This window comes from Callospermophilus lateralis, chromosome 4, assembly GCF_048772815.1.
Source record: "Callospermophilus lateralis isolate mCalLat2 chromosome 4, mCalLat2.hap1, whole genome shotgun sequence".
Lineage (NCBI taxonomy): Eukaryota > Metazoa > Chordata > Mammalia > Rodentia > Sciuridae > Callospermophilus > Callospermophilus lateralis.
The window spans coordinates 143,431,961-143,449,878 of NC_135308.1; the positions used below are offsets into that span (position 1 = coordinate 143,431,961).

General features: G+C 36.6%; 1 protein-coding gene across 3 annotated transcripts in view; it reads right to left on the bottom strand.

Annotated features, from left to right (window-relative positions):
• The window catches only part of Ntn4 (netrin 4), a 117,457-nt gene that overhangs the window by 41,607 nt on the left and 57,932 nt on the right, over positions 1 to 17,918 (bottom strand). For 2 of the 3 annotated variants that reach the window (XM_076853217.1, XM_076853216.1), the window contains exons 4-5: positions 14,221 to 14,347; positions 10,925 to 11,113 (exon numbers count right to left, since the gene is read on the bottom strand). In XM_076853217.1, the coding sequence (XP_076709332.1) occupies positions 10,925 to 11,113; positions 14,221 to 14,347 (316 nt within the window). The remainder of the gene's footprint in view (positions 1 to 10,924; positions 11,114 to 14,220; positions 14,348 to 17,918) is intronic. The other variant, XM_076853218.1, reaches the window with a different exon arrangement.

Sequence of the window (17,918 nt, forward strand, 5' to 3'; positions counted from 1 at the left end):
TTCTATTTTTTTTATAGTGTTTTCTTCTTTCCATCTACTATCAACTATTTTTGCTAGTGGATGAATAGCTATAAAAAAAAAATAAAGAACACATTGTAAATGAATTGCACTTTGTTAAAGGAAATAGAGTTTTCCCTTCACTAACCCTAGGGAACATTTTCCTATGGATCCTTGAAATGTTATATACATTGTGCTCGGTGATAAGCTAGTTCCACAGAATCAAGGTGTATTTAATTTCAAATACAATTGTTCTTGAATAAATCTAATAAGTAGCCTAAAATTAAAATTTACCTTTCATTTACCGAAATTCAGTCTCCTGAAGAGTTGTACAACTCCCATAAAAGAGGACAATGTGTTGGTGATTAAGAGATGCCTTTATTTAATGCTTTAAAACATAAGTGTAAGGTATTTAAGAATATTTCCTATTTTTCTTCTATAAATTTTTAAATGCATAATGCAAACTAATACTAGAATTATGCCTACCATTTTTAATGCTTCATTGGTTCTGCTGCTCAGAACCACTATTTGATTTCTGTATGGTTCCTTTCCTATTTATGAGTTGTCATTGAGCCAGTTGCTATTTATTCCTGGGTATGTCTAAGGGATCTTATGTAGTTAAAAAAACAATTTTATATTCCTGGTTAGCCACTTCATTTAAATGGAAGAAAGCACTTTTGAGTGTATTTATTACTAGAAAACTTTCAGATATAATTTTGGGCACTGCATTTTGCTTTGAAGAATTCGATTATATTGTATATCATCATTATCATATTTTAAGAAATACCACCTGCTCAGTATTCGTAATTCACCCAGGCACCTAGCCAGGAATTGGGGTCATCCCTAACTTCTTTTTTTTTCCCTAGAGAAGCAAGACTTATTCCCTGTTAACTCTATCTGTGTTAGATCTTCCCTTTGGACTGATTGGTCCCTGCTATAATCTGTCACAATAACTTTTCTCTTCATAACACTTATAGCTTTTTTTTTAATATTTATTTTTTAGTTGTAGTTGGACACAATACCTTTATTTTATTTATATGTGGTGCTGAGGATCGAACCAGGGCCTCGAATGTGCTAGGCAAGCACTCTACCACCGAACCACAACCCCAGCCCCCACACTGATAGCTTTTAATTAAATCTTTACATGGGTAAGTTTATCTGTAGTCCATTTCCCTGAGACTGTCTTTTGTTGTGAATGCAGTGATTAGAATAGGCCTGGCACATGGTAGTCACTCAGTAAATATAGTTGAGTTTTTTAAAATGGATGAATCATGTCACTTTATATATATTTCTTACTGATTGATGGTCTTTTGGCCTTCAGTATTCTCATTATGATTCTTGCCTCATTGTCATCTCTGTAGTACACAGTGAGATCTAGAAGGTAGGAATAGTATCTTTTGATCTCTGTCTGCAAAACCCTGAGTCATGCCTCACCCATTTCATCAACTCAGTCTTTGTTGAATGAATCAGTAAATGTGCCTCTGAATAAGCAACAACCACAGAATAATTCTATGTTTTGATGACTATTCTAATAGATTTATATTACTCCTCTTTCAGGTTTTCTAGTGTCTTAGCATCACATCATACAATATCAAACAGAAAAAACACCAAACTAATCTATAGAAAATGGAAGTGGTCAAAACAAAGTAGATTATTATGAACCACCAGGGCATGACTATTTCCTTCATTTAGTGCTTCACTTAGTCCAGTTATATTATTTGTAATAAAAGCTCTTTATTGTAACTCTGCAGGAGACATTCTCCACCCATAAATGCCTTTCACTGGAAGCAAATATTTTTTCACATTAATCAATCTGAAATTCCTTTTCCTCTCTTTCAGGCAATTATATCTAATTACAATTCTTTGTTCTAGTGAAGTAAGTTTTTTTTTCTTTTAACCACCCCTCTGTATCCCTTATACCTTTTGAGTATCTGTAGAAACAATGATATTTTCCCTAAGAAGTTTCCTATTTTAATCTGCATGCATTTATCATCCTTCACATTTATTCATTAGTGTGTCTTTTTTCTTGACTGTTTTTGTTTGCAGATCTGGAAGACTCTGCAGTCAATTCCATATTTCTTGTATTCAGATTCCTCAATATATTTCTTTAGATTTAGATGTTACATGGGTGTTTATCAGTAATCAGGATCTTACTCAAAAAACAAAGGGCATAATTAAATAAAAAATCTAGGTCCTTTGCAAACTACTTTTGGCTCTAAAACATTTGTCTGATTATGTCTACATTTGTTTATTCATTTTGTTTTCAACTAGGTCACAGTGTAGAGTAGAATTCTTTGGATCTTTGTAGGTCTTTGTAGGTCAAGGTCTTTGTATTCAGACAAACCTGGGCTCAAATCCTGGGTTTGTCGCTGATGAGCCGTGTGGACTTGGATGAATTACATAATCAATTTAAGCCTCAATATCCTCATTTATAAAATAGAAAAAAATACCAGTTAACTTATAAAGATTGCTGAATGAGATAACTTATGTAAATTGCTCAGCACAGGCCTGTATAATAGCCATTCAACAAATGCTAATTCTTTTCTTTATGCCCCCTCCTAATTTTGTCCAGATTTTATGCAGGTTTTGATATTTTATAATTAGTTGCTTGATTATTTAATGCTTGTCCTCATCAAATGCAGAATGGCATATTATCTCTTCAGTGAATTATACTTCCTGTTTGAGAGAGATGAGAATTTCATGATCTCTCCCACTTCCTAAATCAATTCATGAAGCTTCTCCTTTTGGGGGTGTGTGGAGTACATTTTAACATGTGTTATTTGATCTTTTTAAAGGGTTGTCTTAGTATGATTATTAGATTATATTATATCTATTTTCTCTACCTCTGTCATTTCTGGTTTAACTTTAAATTCTCTGGTTTAACTTCCTAAAAAGAAAAGAACAAAAGAACAACCCGAAAAATCTAGATTAAAGTTTCCCAACCACTACTGCCAAGTCACTGGTTCTATTTAAAGTTTGCTTTTCAAAAACAGTTACTTCATATTGATTCTATGCTGGAATCATTCACAGTTGCTTTCAATATAAAACAAAGATGTCTATGTTGTTTATATGGCATAAAATGAACTCATGTGGCTTTGCCAAAACTAGAATGAAAGAAGAAGCTCACTTGGTTACTATTTGAGTGACCTCAGCCACCCTGGGAAACAACGGACTGGACATAGACATAGGAATGAAGAATTGAAGGTGCTTATGGATTCCTAAATGTGTCATCATGGAAAGGTGCTCTAGATTTAAGTAATTTTAAAATGTAACTTGTAAACAAATGGAAAAACTAGAATCACTATCCTAGAGGTAGAATGAAATAATTGTTTGGCAGCCATACAAATGAACAAAGATTCTTCCTGAGAGCATCATGAGAAGGTGCTATTTGAGTAGACTGAAGGATGGAAAGATGGTCATTCACCCAAGATCCTGCATTTTCATCAGTTGAGTACTTTACACTAAGCCAGAAAGAAGAAAAGGATCAGGGGAAAAAGAAGAAGAGAGAAATCTAGAAGCTAGAACCTTTTCTTACCAACATAGTTGGTAGTTTAGAGTAACCATGACCACGTAACCAGATGGTATCTTGGTAAACACTTGGTTTAGGTTTCAGGGCAGAGGGACCAAGTTTATTTTTATTCACTCTGTGAAAAGGCAATTGACTACATTTATTTTGGCCCACCAGGGCGGAAGGAAGGGCATGCCAGTTTTTCAAGAGGTTGTTTACTTTGACCGGGGATACATTCTACTTTGTTTTCCATCTGCTAATTTTTCTTTAAATATGGAGACTATGCAATAGTTAAAAGTATGTGTCTTGACATAAAAAGACAAATTTATTGCAAAGAAACTAACTAGCTTTTCCTGAAAAGAGAGTTATTTCTGCTTTGCAAGACATTTCTTCAAACAGCTGTTTCAAATATGTTTTACTAAAGAAAGCAAGGGAAATTTTCTATAGAAAAGTGTCACAGAGTAGCTATCAAAATCCATACATATGCAACCCAAATTCCCATCCATGCATCATTTAATATATCCTTTGGTGATAAAAGGAGGAGGGTTGGGAAGGAGAGATTTATGAACTGGACTCAATTACTATGTAAATACCAACAAAATAACAAATTTATAGTAGTTTAATGCTATGTTTTTAATACATAAATATAGAAGTAAATGTCAATGTAGTGGTAGGCTAATTTTATTATCAACTCTAAGATCATTATAATAATTCAGTTTAAAGTATGAGATATTTATGGTAAATAAATCTATGTGGGGGCTGGGGCTGTGTGTGGCTCAGTGGTAAAGCACTTGCCTAGCATGTATGAGGCACTGCGTTCAATTCTCAGCACTGCATATAAATACCTCAAATAAAGGTCCATTTACAACTAAAAATTTTTTTAAAAAATAAATCTATATGAATATTTGGGGGAGTCTCTGGTTGGAATAACCAGATATTTATTTTGAAATGGTTACCTAGAATTTGTGTCAGGAATTTTCTTGGAGAAAACCAGAGATTCTACATTAGACATTCTTGAGTTGAAGGAGATCATTGACATGAATGCTTACCAGTATTTATATTCATCAGTGTATCAGGAAAAGTGTCTAGCCAGAGATTCAGCAAGTCTTTAGGATTTTCTACCAGAGATATGGCTAATTGAGTGAGTAGATTAAGTTCAAGATGATTGTTAGCTCATAATCTTTCATCCAAGGTTGAGCATGAACAGAGCTCATCTAGAAACTGGACTTGTGTACACAGTGTTTCTCATGCTGACCTTGAGGCCAAAAAGCTGAATTAGAATCACCAATGAAACTTTGTAGAGAAATACAGGTTTCTGGCCCCATTTCCTGCTGGAGATTCGGAGTCAGTATAAGCAGGTCAGGACTCTGAGATTCCATGTTTTCAGTTAGTGCCCCCAAATGTTTCTGATCCACATCAGATCTAGGAGCCAATGAGGAGAGAGCAGTGATGAGACCAGGGAAACAGGTTATGAAGGTGGAGGCTAGGCTTTGTACACAGGAAAGAAACCCTTTCAGTTTTGCCTTAGCGTCTCTCTGATTTCCTAGTGAATGATCTGGTAGCTTGAAATTGGACATGATGGTAATATGTAAGCCATAGAAATTGGCAAGTGCTATAAATCAGGACTGATCCATCCCCAACCCTTGAAAGTCAGTACATCTGTCTGGTAGGGTTATTCTCACCTTTTAAATATGCCTATTGTAGGAAAATCTACTTAGGTTACAGGATACCAAAGCCACATAAGTGGCTTTAGATATCAGATGAATTCTTTTTAGAGATGATACTCTTTCAGCACAGAGAGAATAACTACTCAAAGCATTCAGTACATAAAACGTTATTCCCCTTTTCCTCTGTCCTTTAGCAACCAGCCAGTTTGAGCCTCCATTTCTGTTCTCAGCCCTAGTTTCAGCTGGAAAGACTCACATTTTCCCTTGTGGTTACAGACCTTAAATGCACTGTCCTTTAAAACATTTTTTTCCCCCTGAGTTGTAGGAACAAATTCAGTTTCAATGATCTCCACTTGTCTTAAAAAAACAAACAACATCTTTGGAATCCTCAGAAGTGATTTCTTGGCGTGGTAATGTGTAGTTGATTGTTTGGGCCCCACAGTAGACTCTAGTTAAGGTTAAAATGAAAAGGAAGTGAGGACAGAGATGATTGAATTGCTCACAGGAACAAATTTATTGATCAATATATTTGGGTCATGGCCTTATTTATTCAGGTTTGATGAATTTATGACCATTAACTAAAAGTGTAGGTAGAAGGACCATAGCATTTAGCTTAGTTCTTATCAGGAGAGTTAGAGGGAAAAAAGCAGCCTACAACATTAATGGAGCCAGAGTCTTTGGCTCATTCAGCAGGACACTACCTGAGAAGAGTCTTAAGATTAATGTCGCGCTATCTGTTAAATGAATTAATGTACCCAGGCAAGTATTTTATTATGCACATGGGGGAATCTGTGATAAAGAATATCATCAATTCATTCCATTTTCTAAATCAACTCTTTAGAAGCAACAAAGGCAATCACTGAGACTGGAAAGTAGGACAAACTTTGTGTTTTTGCACCATTAGAGAAAAAAATAGAAACATACACCAAAAAAATATGGGGGGTAGGAATCTCCTTAAGGAAGTCATCCCTAAATTGCTTGGGCCTCACTCCCACTCTCTCCTGGAAGCACTTGGTGAGTCTCTTCTCATTGCATTTTCCTCCTGTAAAGTGAGGAGTTAGCCAGGCACAGTGGCACAAGCCTGACACTCCAGCAACTAGGGAGGCTGAGGCAGAAGGATTGCAAGTTCAGGGCCAGCCTGAGCAACTTTGTGATACCCTAAGTAACTTAGTGAGATCCTGCCTTAAAATAAAAAGGTCTTGGACTGTAACTTATTGGTGAAGTGCCCTGGGTTCAATTCCCAGTACCAGGGAGAAAAGAAAAGAAACACATAAAGTGTGTGTGTGTGTGTGTGTGTGTGTGTGTGTGTGTGTGTGTATGGGGGGTGTCATAATAGTTCCTACATCAAAGCACCTTTGTAAAAGTTATATGTATTAATACACATAGAACCCTTTGAACTATTAACAGAAAATAGTGTGTATTCAATAAAAGCCAATGCTATTGTATCATCACGATTGCCACCATGCTGTCTTTGAAATGATTTTACTGTTGAGTTCTCCCACATAGAATGTAAAGATCTTTTGGGAAAGACCTTTTCATCTTCACAGACCTGGTCCTCTCCAGAGTGCCTGGCACAGAGGAGACATTCAATAAATGCATCTTGAATTAAGTTGAGTGATAACTTAGACTTCTACTAAATTTATCTGGGTTGCTGCTCAGGTTTTCAATGGTTCCAACTCCTGAAGAGACAAAATCCAGAAAAGGAGACAGGGCTATCACATACTCCCTGTTGGTAATCCAATAGACTGAAGGCTGCCTGGGCCTTGTTGATATGACATTTGTGATATTTCACCATTAGAGATTATTTCCTTGATATACAATTGTAGACTTTAGCACTTGGACATGAAAGAATCTTCTAGGTTATGTTCCTCCAAGTGAAATCTTACAGATATAGGTTTATCATGAGCATTAGCATATTAAACTTCCAGAAATTTTTCTAAAGAGACCTTTAATTCATCATGTGCTAAATTTTAAAAATACCTTCTCACATAATTCTTACTATCTTATGGATTAGTGTTCTACGGAGGATCAAACTATGGAATATCCTGTTCCACAGAACACATTTATCTAGATTTCTATTTTTTTCTTGATAAATCTCTGGATAACTTATTTTAAAAATTCTAAGTCTTTTTTTTTTTTTTTTAAAGAGAGAGAGATGAGATGAGAGAGAGAGAGAGAAAGAGAATTTTTGTTTTAATATTTATTTTTTAGTTTTCGGCGGACACAACATCTTTGTTTTGTATGTGGTGCTGAGGATCGAACCTGGGCCACAAGCATGCCAGGCAAGCGCGCTACCGCTTGAGCCATATCCCCAGCCCCAAATTCTAAGTCTTTATGTACACAAATAGAGATGCACATCGTGGTTACTTTGGACACTCAGTTAAGTGTTCCAGCTAGTTAAGTTAAAAAACTTAACCATAGAGAAGTGGCTAAAATATTTGAACCCTTATTTAAAAGCATTCTACAGCACTGTCAGCTTTTAATGTGATATAACCACTAGGAAATTTGTTGTAGTACATATTTGATTCTCTAGGTCTGGACTGGGATCAGAGATTCTACATTTCTAATCAGCAACCAGATGATGCCAATGAAGCTAGTCTGTGGCACACACTCTGAGCAGTAGGATAGTTTTCTGCCTTAGTAAACATAGTAGAATAATAAAATCAAATCATTATTTTGAATAACATTGTACATGCTGTTGATGGAACCACACGCTGAGATAGTTTAAATTTTTAAAAATACAGCTTGTTTTCTTGATACCACCTTCCTCATGAAAGTAAAGTAAGAACTAAGGAGGAGAAAGCCTCTGCTATAGTGATATCTTTATTAGCACCTGGCATGAAGCCTGGTGCATTAGGGATAATAAATGTTAGGTATGTTAATTTATGTGTCATAGCTTTATTGTCAGAGTTAATAACTGAACAGGTGACACTGTGATATATCTGCTAAGGAAGGAGTTAGTAACATGAAAATATTAATAATGAAATGCCATAAACTATTGCTAGTCAAACAATACATTATGGAGAGTATTGGGGTAGAAGAATTGGATCTGTTGGACTCTACTACAGACTCAGGAAAGGCCACAGTAATATTCTGGAAGAAGATGCCAGTAGGGAAAACCTACCTAGAGAAGCGGGTACATTTGCCCCATGTGGACACATCTTCCATGGGGAGTCTACCTAGTAGTGTAGGGGCTGTCCAGAGAAGGGAAGAAGAAATTACAGATATTCTGTACTAACCCATCCATCTCCTACAAATCATGCTAAAAGAACTAAAGAGGCATTAGTTTTTCATAATTGCCCTGCTTGGGCCTAGAAAATTATACCAAATGATATTTATTGACTATCAATTACTTGTGGACAAATATCTTGGGACATTTGCTCTAGGTATCCTTCTGCCTAAAATGATCTTCCCCCAGTTAAACATTCAGCCAACTTCTTCATCATCTTTAAATATTTGCTCACATTTCCCACAATGAGGCCCACCCTCATCACCCATTCACCCTTTATCCCTCTTAATTTTTTTTTGTTAATTTTTAATGATACCAGAATGTATCACCTTGCATATTACCAACTTAGCAATTGTATTTACTTTCTGTCTCCTCTGCTAGAACATATGCTCCTCAAAGGCAGTGATCTTTGCTTTTTTTCTTGATGTGTCCTAAGCACTGGGCACATAATAGGCACTTAAAATGCAATCACTAAATTGAATGAATAAATGAGTAAGTACATCAGGTACAATGTAGAACATACTGTTTCAAGTACATACAATATAGTATCTTTTTAAAATGCTGTCTGATGACGTACAAGACAGTCATCTAGATTACTAAATGACAAATCTTCTCCTCTTTTTTTCTGCTTGGTAACTGATACATTCTGATTTTTAGATATTTATACTAGTGGTCTGAGGCTATGGGATATACACATACACATATCTATTCACTTAAACTTACCTTGTACAAATAATGTCAGGACTGAATGTGCTCTAGGTGAAGGCACTTTTATTAGCAGTCCTTTTAGGCAGCACATGCAGATAAGTAGCCTTTAGTTAGACCCTAAGGTACTATGGAATTTACAGTAATTACCTTTGACATAAGGTATTTTTAATAAAGTACAGAAACCCTGTAGTATTATTTCTCACTTTCTGGCTTGTAGGACAGCAGTTATTATAATACTAGTTTTCATTTTTTAGGGCTTCCTATCTGACAGGCAATATGCTAAACACTTTATCTTTTTAAAAAATATTTTTAGTTACAGTGGATACAATTTATTTATTTAATGTGGTGCTGAGAATCAACCCTAGTGCCTCACACATGCTAGGTAAGTGCCACAAACCCAGACCAATACTTTATCTAATATGCATATTATATCTTTTTTCTCATTATGACATTATAGGGAGGAATTTAAAAAAATTTTTTTTTAGTTATTGATAGATCTTTATTTTATTTATTTATACACAGTGCTGGGAATCGAACTCAGTGCCTTACACATGTTAGGGAAGTGTGCTACGACTGAGCCCCAGTCCCCAGGGAGAAATTTTATACATGAAGAAGTTGAAGTCCAAGGGGAGAGCCTCAGTAGTTGGCATAGTGGTCATACAGCGAAGTGGCAGTGAAGGCATATAATCTAGATCTGTTTAAAACCTATTAAAATGAATCTGAGAACCAACAAGGAGCAGAAATAAAATAGAATTCTTGGAGAAATGTTATGACACACCCAAATTTTAGAGCTTGATATTGAAAGTGAATGGTGCCATACTCTCTACCTTCCACTACTTCGGAGGCAAAGCTTGGAACAGCAAGCCCATTGGCACTGCATGTATATTTCATATCTTTTCCCTGAAGTTAAAAATATGTATCTTTTAAGAGCACTTTGGTTTTTCCTTTAAAAAGGAAGAAGAAAAAACCCTCAAGGTTTTAAATGCTTATTTTTCATTGTATTCTCTTCCTGTCCCTGTTTTTGAGATAGAACATGGAGTCCTTGGTAGGGAAAGGAAGGGCATGATTGTCGACAATTTCCAAGTTGATAGACATTTAAATACTGATGTAGTTAGATGAGCTGTTCATCCACATTAAGTGTATATTATATAAGCTCTGCAAGGCACTCTTCATATTCACATGTTGCTGTTAATGTCACATGAATTAGGTTGATATTTTAAAATTCAATCTTTTTTTCAAATAATCTTCTTGGGGTGATGCCAACAAAGAAGCAGAACCCATTCTATGAGAAGTTAATATTTTGGGGGAGGGCATGAAATCCTTGCTATGCTTGAAATTAGTTAAGATACAGAGACACACAAAAGCAGTGTCACCCACAGTGCATACTAAACCCCAAACCTGTGGTTTTTCAGGTGTTCAAGTTCCCAATAGAGATGAAAGCATGGGTAGATAACTACTCTGTATGTCATCACTTTGAGTTCAATCCCTACTCATATAGGGATTCTTAAGAGCATTTTAAAGATCTCTCCCTCTTCATTTTTTTTTCTCTTATTGCTCATTTTATTTTCCAAAATGTGATGCTACAGGAAATAATTTTACTTCATGGAGCATGAAAAGGAGTATGACTATTGAACTGTTTCACCTAACATGTTTAAAATCCTTACCCCTTAACAACAAGGAAATTAACTGTTATCCATGAGTATACTGTTTGACAATTTCATGACCTCTGTTCCTTGGACCAGCAAAACAAGGATGGGAAGACTCATCTCTTTTGTACAAGCCATCCTTGTCTCTAGGCACCAAGAGTTGGCTTACTTTTGCAAGCGTCTGGAGCAGAGAAGGGCCTCCGGAGGTCACGGTAGAAGCCTGGCTTACACCGCTGGCAATGCTGACCTTCTGTGTTGTGCTGACAGTTATTGCAGACACCACCACTGCGATTCCCTGATGCCTCCCACACACTGATGTCAAAGTGACAGGTATCAGCATGCCCATTGCACTTGCAGGCTGGATTAAAAAAAAAAAAAAAAAGAAGCAGAGGAGGAACTCAAATAATTAAGCATATAGCAACAGATTCTCTTATATTCACGTAATTAAAAGTTGGATGGGAAGGCCAGATGTATAGCTCAGTTGTAGAGCACTTGCCCAGCATGTCGGAGGCCCTGGGTTTGATCTCAGCACTGCAGTAAAAAAAAATACAGGACAAGCTGCTTGATAATTTATTTCATTTGTAGTTTTTATGAAGAGTGTACAGTATTGAGAGCTGTCCATAGGCTGTGTGTGGACTATGTTGTACATTGTAGCCTAGTGAACAGGATAATCTGTTGTCTCGGTTACTTCCAGTGGACATTTCCTCGTGTATGACTGACATTGTGAATTCCCATGTTCCACATAGCACCCGAGATGGGGTGACCTGCTATAGCTGCGCAGCCCTCTGAGATGGGTGTGACCTTCCAAGATGCCAACCAATCTGCTGACTGCAAGACATCACGAAGCAAGACTCCACTCTTGAAACATTACCCCTGCCTTTGATGTACCCCCTTAAATAAACCACTGGAACCATTTTCTATTTGTTCAGCTCCAGCTTCGGTGTGGGATGGACCTATCAGGTGCTCCCCTTTTGAAACTATCTTTCTGACTTTGTCTTTTGTTTAACTAATTATTCTAGACTTTAATTTATCAGGTGGCTTACACCTTCCTTTGCAGGAAAAAGAACCCCCAAATGAGGCGCTGGCTGCCTCGCCAAACTACAGTACAAGAATAGAAAGAATCTAAAAATGGTATAGCTGAGAACTCTAGTTTCTTCGTACCTATTTATGTTCTTTATCCTTGCCTTCAGTAGTTTATTTTTTTAAAGTTTCTCATCTATCCTTCTGCCACCCCCGACAAATGTGGGCAGCTCTCGTGTGAATTTGTAGTGACACAAAATAAAATGCAAGATACAATTTACCTTTACACAAGCTTAAGGATGGCTTCCCTGGCTCTCGGCCTCAGGCTCCCCAAAAGAGAGAGCAAGAGAAGGTCACAAGAGGCTAATGAGACAGTGAGAGCACGTTTGGAAGTCAGCTTTTATTGGGGTGGGGGAGGGCACTGTTCTTAGAAAGTTCTGTCCATAAAAGGGCAGAAGGGGAAGGATTACAAGGGAACAGATGAGTGTAACTCAACCTCAGGGGTCTGCCTCCTAAGAAGACCGCCTTGCTGTGAGCTGGGTCAACACCCAAGCCACCATGAGTATGGTGATTGGTCAGAGCCTTGTGCTTCAGGACTGGAAGGCATGGTCATTCAGAGCAGCTCCCCATATCCTCCCATTTTTCATTATATATTGTTGATTAAAAATAAGTGTTAGGCTATGCATGAAGTCAATAGTGTGTGGATTTGTTGTCTGGCCAGACAGAGATGTTTTGGTTATCTTGTCAACTGGGGTTGGAATTTATTTTGCAAAGACTATTTGAGTGGTTACCCATTTCCCCGCCTCTTTGATGGTAACACTTCACTGTTTCCATTCCTGCTACTTCCCAAGGTCATCACTTTGAGTCTTTTGATCTTACTAGGAAAAAACCAAGATTGCCAGACATTATTTGAAAATGGCAATTTATATTGCAGATCTGAGTCTGAATTTATGCTCACTCCAAAGTCTGGAAGGAAACTTCTGGTGGAAGAGAATAGCAACTTGGCCAGCAGATTGATTTCTATTTCATGAGGTCCACTCCTCAGCTGTTGTCCCTGTGGTGAGTATAAGGTAGTCTGCCTCAGAAACCTCAATCTCCTTAGAGAAGAGGCCCACAGTGTTGCTTTATGTAACCGTTTCTTAGTGGCATTTCTGAGATCTTCAGTCAGTAGCACTGGGGGACACGTCTCTGTGTTCTGTGTGTACTTAGATGTACAGTAAGTTTCTGCAAAAAGGACCAGAATGGCACTCTAGGAATTTAGGAGAAATTCTTTAGATTCTCTTGATGAGTGATTTAAAATAAGAATCTAGACTTTTTCCTGGAAGCCAACTGTATGTGAAAATATTTGTGTATTGTTTTTCATTGTTTCCTTGATATGTTATGATATTTTGACTAGATTTGTATCTTTAAAAAGCATATTATGAGATAATTTAAGATTTATGCTTAGAGGAAATCCTTTACATTTCCTAGAAACAAAATAAATCAATGTGATTCCAAATTATGTATGGGAAGAGACTTCTCCCAAATTTACCCACGGTAGTTGCCTTTAAATCTATTGAGTGTAAACATTACTATGGGCATGTGCATTTCTTTGAACATTTAAATTTCAAAGAGAAAAATGTTTCATAATACCATGTTTTCTACTCTCCTATCTAATCTCCAATCTCAAACCCAAAGTTACTCCTAGTAAAGCAATCTCATTCTTACTGGCTTAATTTCAAATCTGATCTGTCATTTCAAGTGTCATACTGAAAAGAAGGCATTATGATATTCTGGGGGGAAAAAAACCTACCAATTCTGAGTCAGTGGACTTTGTCAAGTCCTTTTTTTTTTTTTAAAAAGATAATTTTTTTTTAATATTTATTTTTTCAGTTCTTGGCGGACACAACATCCTTGTTTGTATGTGGTGCTGAGGATCGAACCCGGGCTGCACGCATGCCAGGCAAGCGCGCTACCACTTGAGCCACATCCCCAGCCCCTTTGTCAAGTCTTAATTCTTTCATTTACTAACTTTGGAAAGACACTTCATCTTACTGGGGGTCCATTTCCTGATCCCTGAAATAGAATTAACACAACCCACTTTTGGGGGGTTGTTTTGAGAGCTGAATTCAGAATAGATAGTTTCATGAATTATAGTTTAACATTTCTGCTATGAAAATTGCTCTTATGTCTACTCAGTTGCTCTTGTGTCTAGTAAGGTTTGTTTAATATCAAATTGTCCAGGAGTGTGCTTAGGTCTCACAGAGTGTCCAAGCAGGTAGGCAACACAAGTCAGTCCTATTGGCAACTGTGCACACTGTCCTAATTCCAGTGGTTGAGTCAAATTGAGCAGGGGATGGCTGTGTTTGTGTAGGTTGTAGTGTCTCACCTACCATTTTATACTGTGATTCTAGAGACAAGAAGGAGTCCACAGATAAGTTTGAGCATGGTGGGCTTGTTACTTACTTCTGCACTCCTTAGGAGCCCCTGTTCTGCCATCAGCTGCCTCCCAGGGCCGGTCATTGTACAGGGGTGCGCAGTGCTGGCAGTGGCTGCCTGCCGTGTTGTGCTTGCACATGCACTTGCCGTGGACCTACAGACAACATTGAGCAAGAGTCATGAGCACCAGTGATGCCAGGGAACGACATTCTCCCCACTATCCCCCGGCATTGGTTGGCTTAAGCCACGAGACACCCGCTCACTAAAGAAGTCAGGAACGATCCTTTCTTTAGCTTATATGTGATTAATTCAAAATAATAAATAATATTTTTCTTGGCTATAGATCTATGACCCTAATGAGCAATTCTGACGTTCTAACTAAGCATTTAAGTAAAATTTAGATACTTTTACATTTACTTATTCTTTAACCAAAAAAATCTAGAAATATGAAATCTCATAACAAAGTGATATTAATATCAATATTTGGAGTATATATATTTCTAAGGCTTTAAAAAATGCAATTATATTTAAGACTTTTTTCATATAATATATTGCTTTCTTTCCATTTCATGACATATTCTTGAATAATACACATTTTAAGGCTCTCTTATGTGATGTACAATTTATTTAAATAATTATCTATTTTGTTCTTATTTAGGCTTGTAATTATTTTTATATGTTACATTTAATACTCTAATGACTATCCGTAAATCATCATTTCCTTTGAATGTGTTTTCTAGAAGTAAAATTGAAGGGTCAAAATATGTATATCATTAAGGCTTTGAATACATTTTGTCACAATAATTAGGCATTTTCTTTTGACCCTACAGTCAAGTACTTGAGGGTTTATTAAAATAGTATTTTTCACAGAGAAGAATACTTTAGTAGAGCATCTGATAATTTTAATTTTCTTGGCATTATTTCATTGATAAATTAATATTTTGGATCATCCGTACTATCTGCTAGTATCTAAGAATTGCCATGGTTTCCAGTACCAAGGTGTATTTATTGATACTGAAATCACAACTGTAAATGTGAAAACTGTAAAACAGCTCAGAATGGTGTTCATATATATGGAACTATCTATTTTTTCATATTTTTTTTAGTTGTCAAGGGACCTTCATTTTATATGCAGTGCTGAGGATTGAACCCACACATGCCCTTCGAGTGCTCATCCACTGAGCCACAACCCCAGCCCATGAGCGTTCTTTTTTTCCTTGACAATGTTAAGGGTAACTCAGCATAAAGGTCACAAATTATACAAACCAGTCAGCAATTTTTTTTTAACAAGTATCTGCAAGGGACAATCACTACGCTACACTGTTTGGTCTACACTGTCTTGCTCAGAGGGAGATAGTATAGTTAGAGAAAAGGATTTATGTAAGAAAAAAATAAGAAATAAATAAGTCATACATAAATGCCTAAGAAGAAAAATGATGTTGGAACTGAGAAGATGCAGATGTCACCATGGGTTGCAGTTGTGAAGGGCTTTAGGAGAGATGCTGGGATTTGAACCCTTGACAAACATCATTTCTAACAGGTCAGAGGAAAGACACCTTCCAGGAAGAGGAACCAGAGTGAACCATGGTGTAAGGAGAGTCTGTGAGCAAAGTTTACTTCACTGTATCCAAAATATTTTGATTGTAACAGAAGGGGAACTACTAACATGTACTTAAGAGTGGCCAAACACTAAAATTCAACAAACTTGGAAACAGCCACATCAATACCTTGATATACTATTGCTTCAGGCATTGGAATGAATTGTCACCAATTCATTGGATGGAGTTTGAGAACATTATGTTAAACAAAATAAGCCAAACTCAGAAGGTCAAGGATCATTTGTTTTCTCTCATATGTGGAAGTTGAGGACCCTGTTTCTTTTTATACTTCCTGAGCATATATATCCCTATTTCCCATGGTGGAGGCCCTTGGGAAGGGCACATGCGGTGTGACTGCTGTGGGCATCAAGCTCACATAATGTTCAAGTTCAGGCTTATACTCAGGGCTTAGAGACTGTCTGTGAATGAACCACATGTCTAAGAGTCATAATCTGGAAAATTTTACAGATAACATTTTGGTGACCATCTTGCCAAATTTAATTTCAGTATGTAGAAACATAACGTCCTCATACTTATGAAAATAGTTGCAGTCTTTTTTAATTCTCAGGGGTTAGCAAGGATATAGATTTTTTTTAAAGAGAATAGGATTGGCTCCTTGGAGTAAATTGGTGTTACAAAAATCTTTGTTAATTTTCTTTCTAGAATTTTGGCTAATATTATAGATTCCACTTATTGGTTTTGGTTTTGAAATGTCCAAGTATGTGTTGGGTGATAATAAACTGTCTTCTTGAGCCTCTCTTCTTGACTATCTCTGACATAAACAGTTAATTTATGGAGGTCCCTGGAGTGATAAAGGGTCATCACACTTCTCCATGCCCACATGCAGACAACTTCTAAAGACAAAGCCGCACTTAAACTTGGAAACTGCAGGAATTCATTTGGTACTGCTCTATAAAAGTGAAGCCTTTTCATCCTAGCTCCTGGATATCTGTTTTTTTCCTGTGTATCTTCATTCATATATACTTTATATTCATATAAAGTATATATGAATGCTGAGGTCCTACTGCTGTTATTAAATCTTTTTTATTCAGTATTCTTTCTCATCATGCAAAAAATAGAAACTCTTATCAAATACTTTCTACACGGTAAGTTTTTTTAAAAGCTCTCAGTATGAGATTTCATTTCACACCAGTCAGAATGGCAGTCATCTAGAACACAAAGAATAATAAATTCTGGAGAAGATGTTGAGAAAAATGATGATTTTTACATTGTTTGTGGGACTGTAAATTAGTACAACTACTATGGAAATCAGTATGGAGGTTACTCAAAAGACTAGGAAAGAAATCACCCTATGACCTAGCTATCCCACTTTTTGGTATTTTTTCCCTGAGGAATTAAAGTCATCATACTATTGTGATGCATAGCCATGTTGATAGCAGCACAATTCTCAATAGCTAAACTATGAAACCAGCCTAGGTGTCCATCAATGGATGAATGGATAAAGAAAATGCATGTATACACCACACACATATTCAATCATAAATAAAAATGAAATTTTGTCATTTGCAGGAAAATGGATGGAGTTTGAGAACATTATGTTAAACCAAATAAGTCAAACTCAGAAGATCAAGGATCATTTGTTTTCTCTCATATGTGGAAGCTAGAGAGAAAAAAGGAAAAGAAAGGTGGGATATCCTGGGGTATCATGAAAATTGAAGGGAGATCAGTAGGGAAAGGGACCAGTGGGAGGGAAGAGGAGAGAGAAGAGAAAATACTGGGAATGATATTGACCAAATTGTTATATTGTGTTCATGTATGAATGTGTAACAACAAATTCTACCATTATGGACAACTATAATGCACCAATAAAAAATGTGGAAAAAAACCCCAACTCAGTAAAAGCTGTTGGCTCATTGTTTTACTTGTAGTACTAGATGCTGGCTTCAATCAAAATGGAGTGTTTGTAAAAACTGACAGGGTAGGAAAAATTTTCCAAGAGTTTAGTGAAGTGAAGACATGTATCTGATAGCAGTAGCACAATGAAGATTATCAGGAAGAGCTGTTTTTGTAATTGTCTAAATCCCATGTCATAAACAAAATACAAGCAAACCATGCATACAAAATACATATAAATTAATATAGAGTCAGAGCACTTATAATAAACCA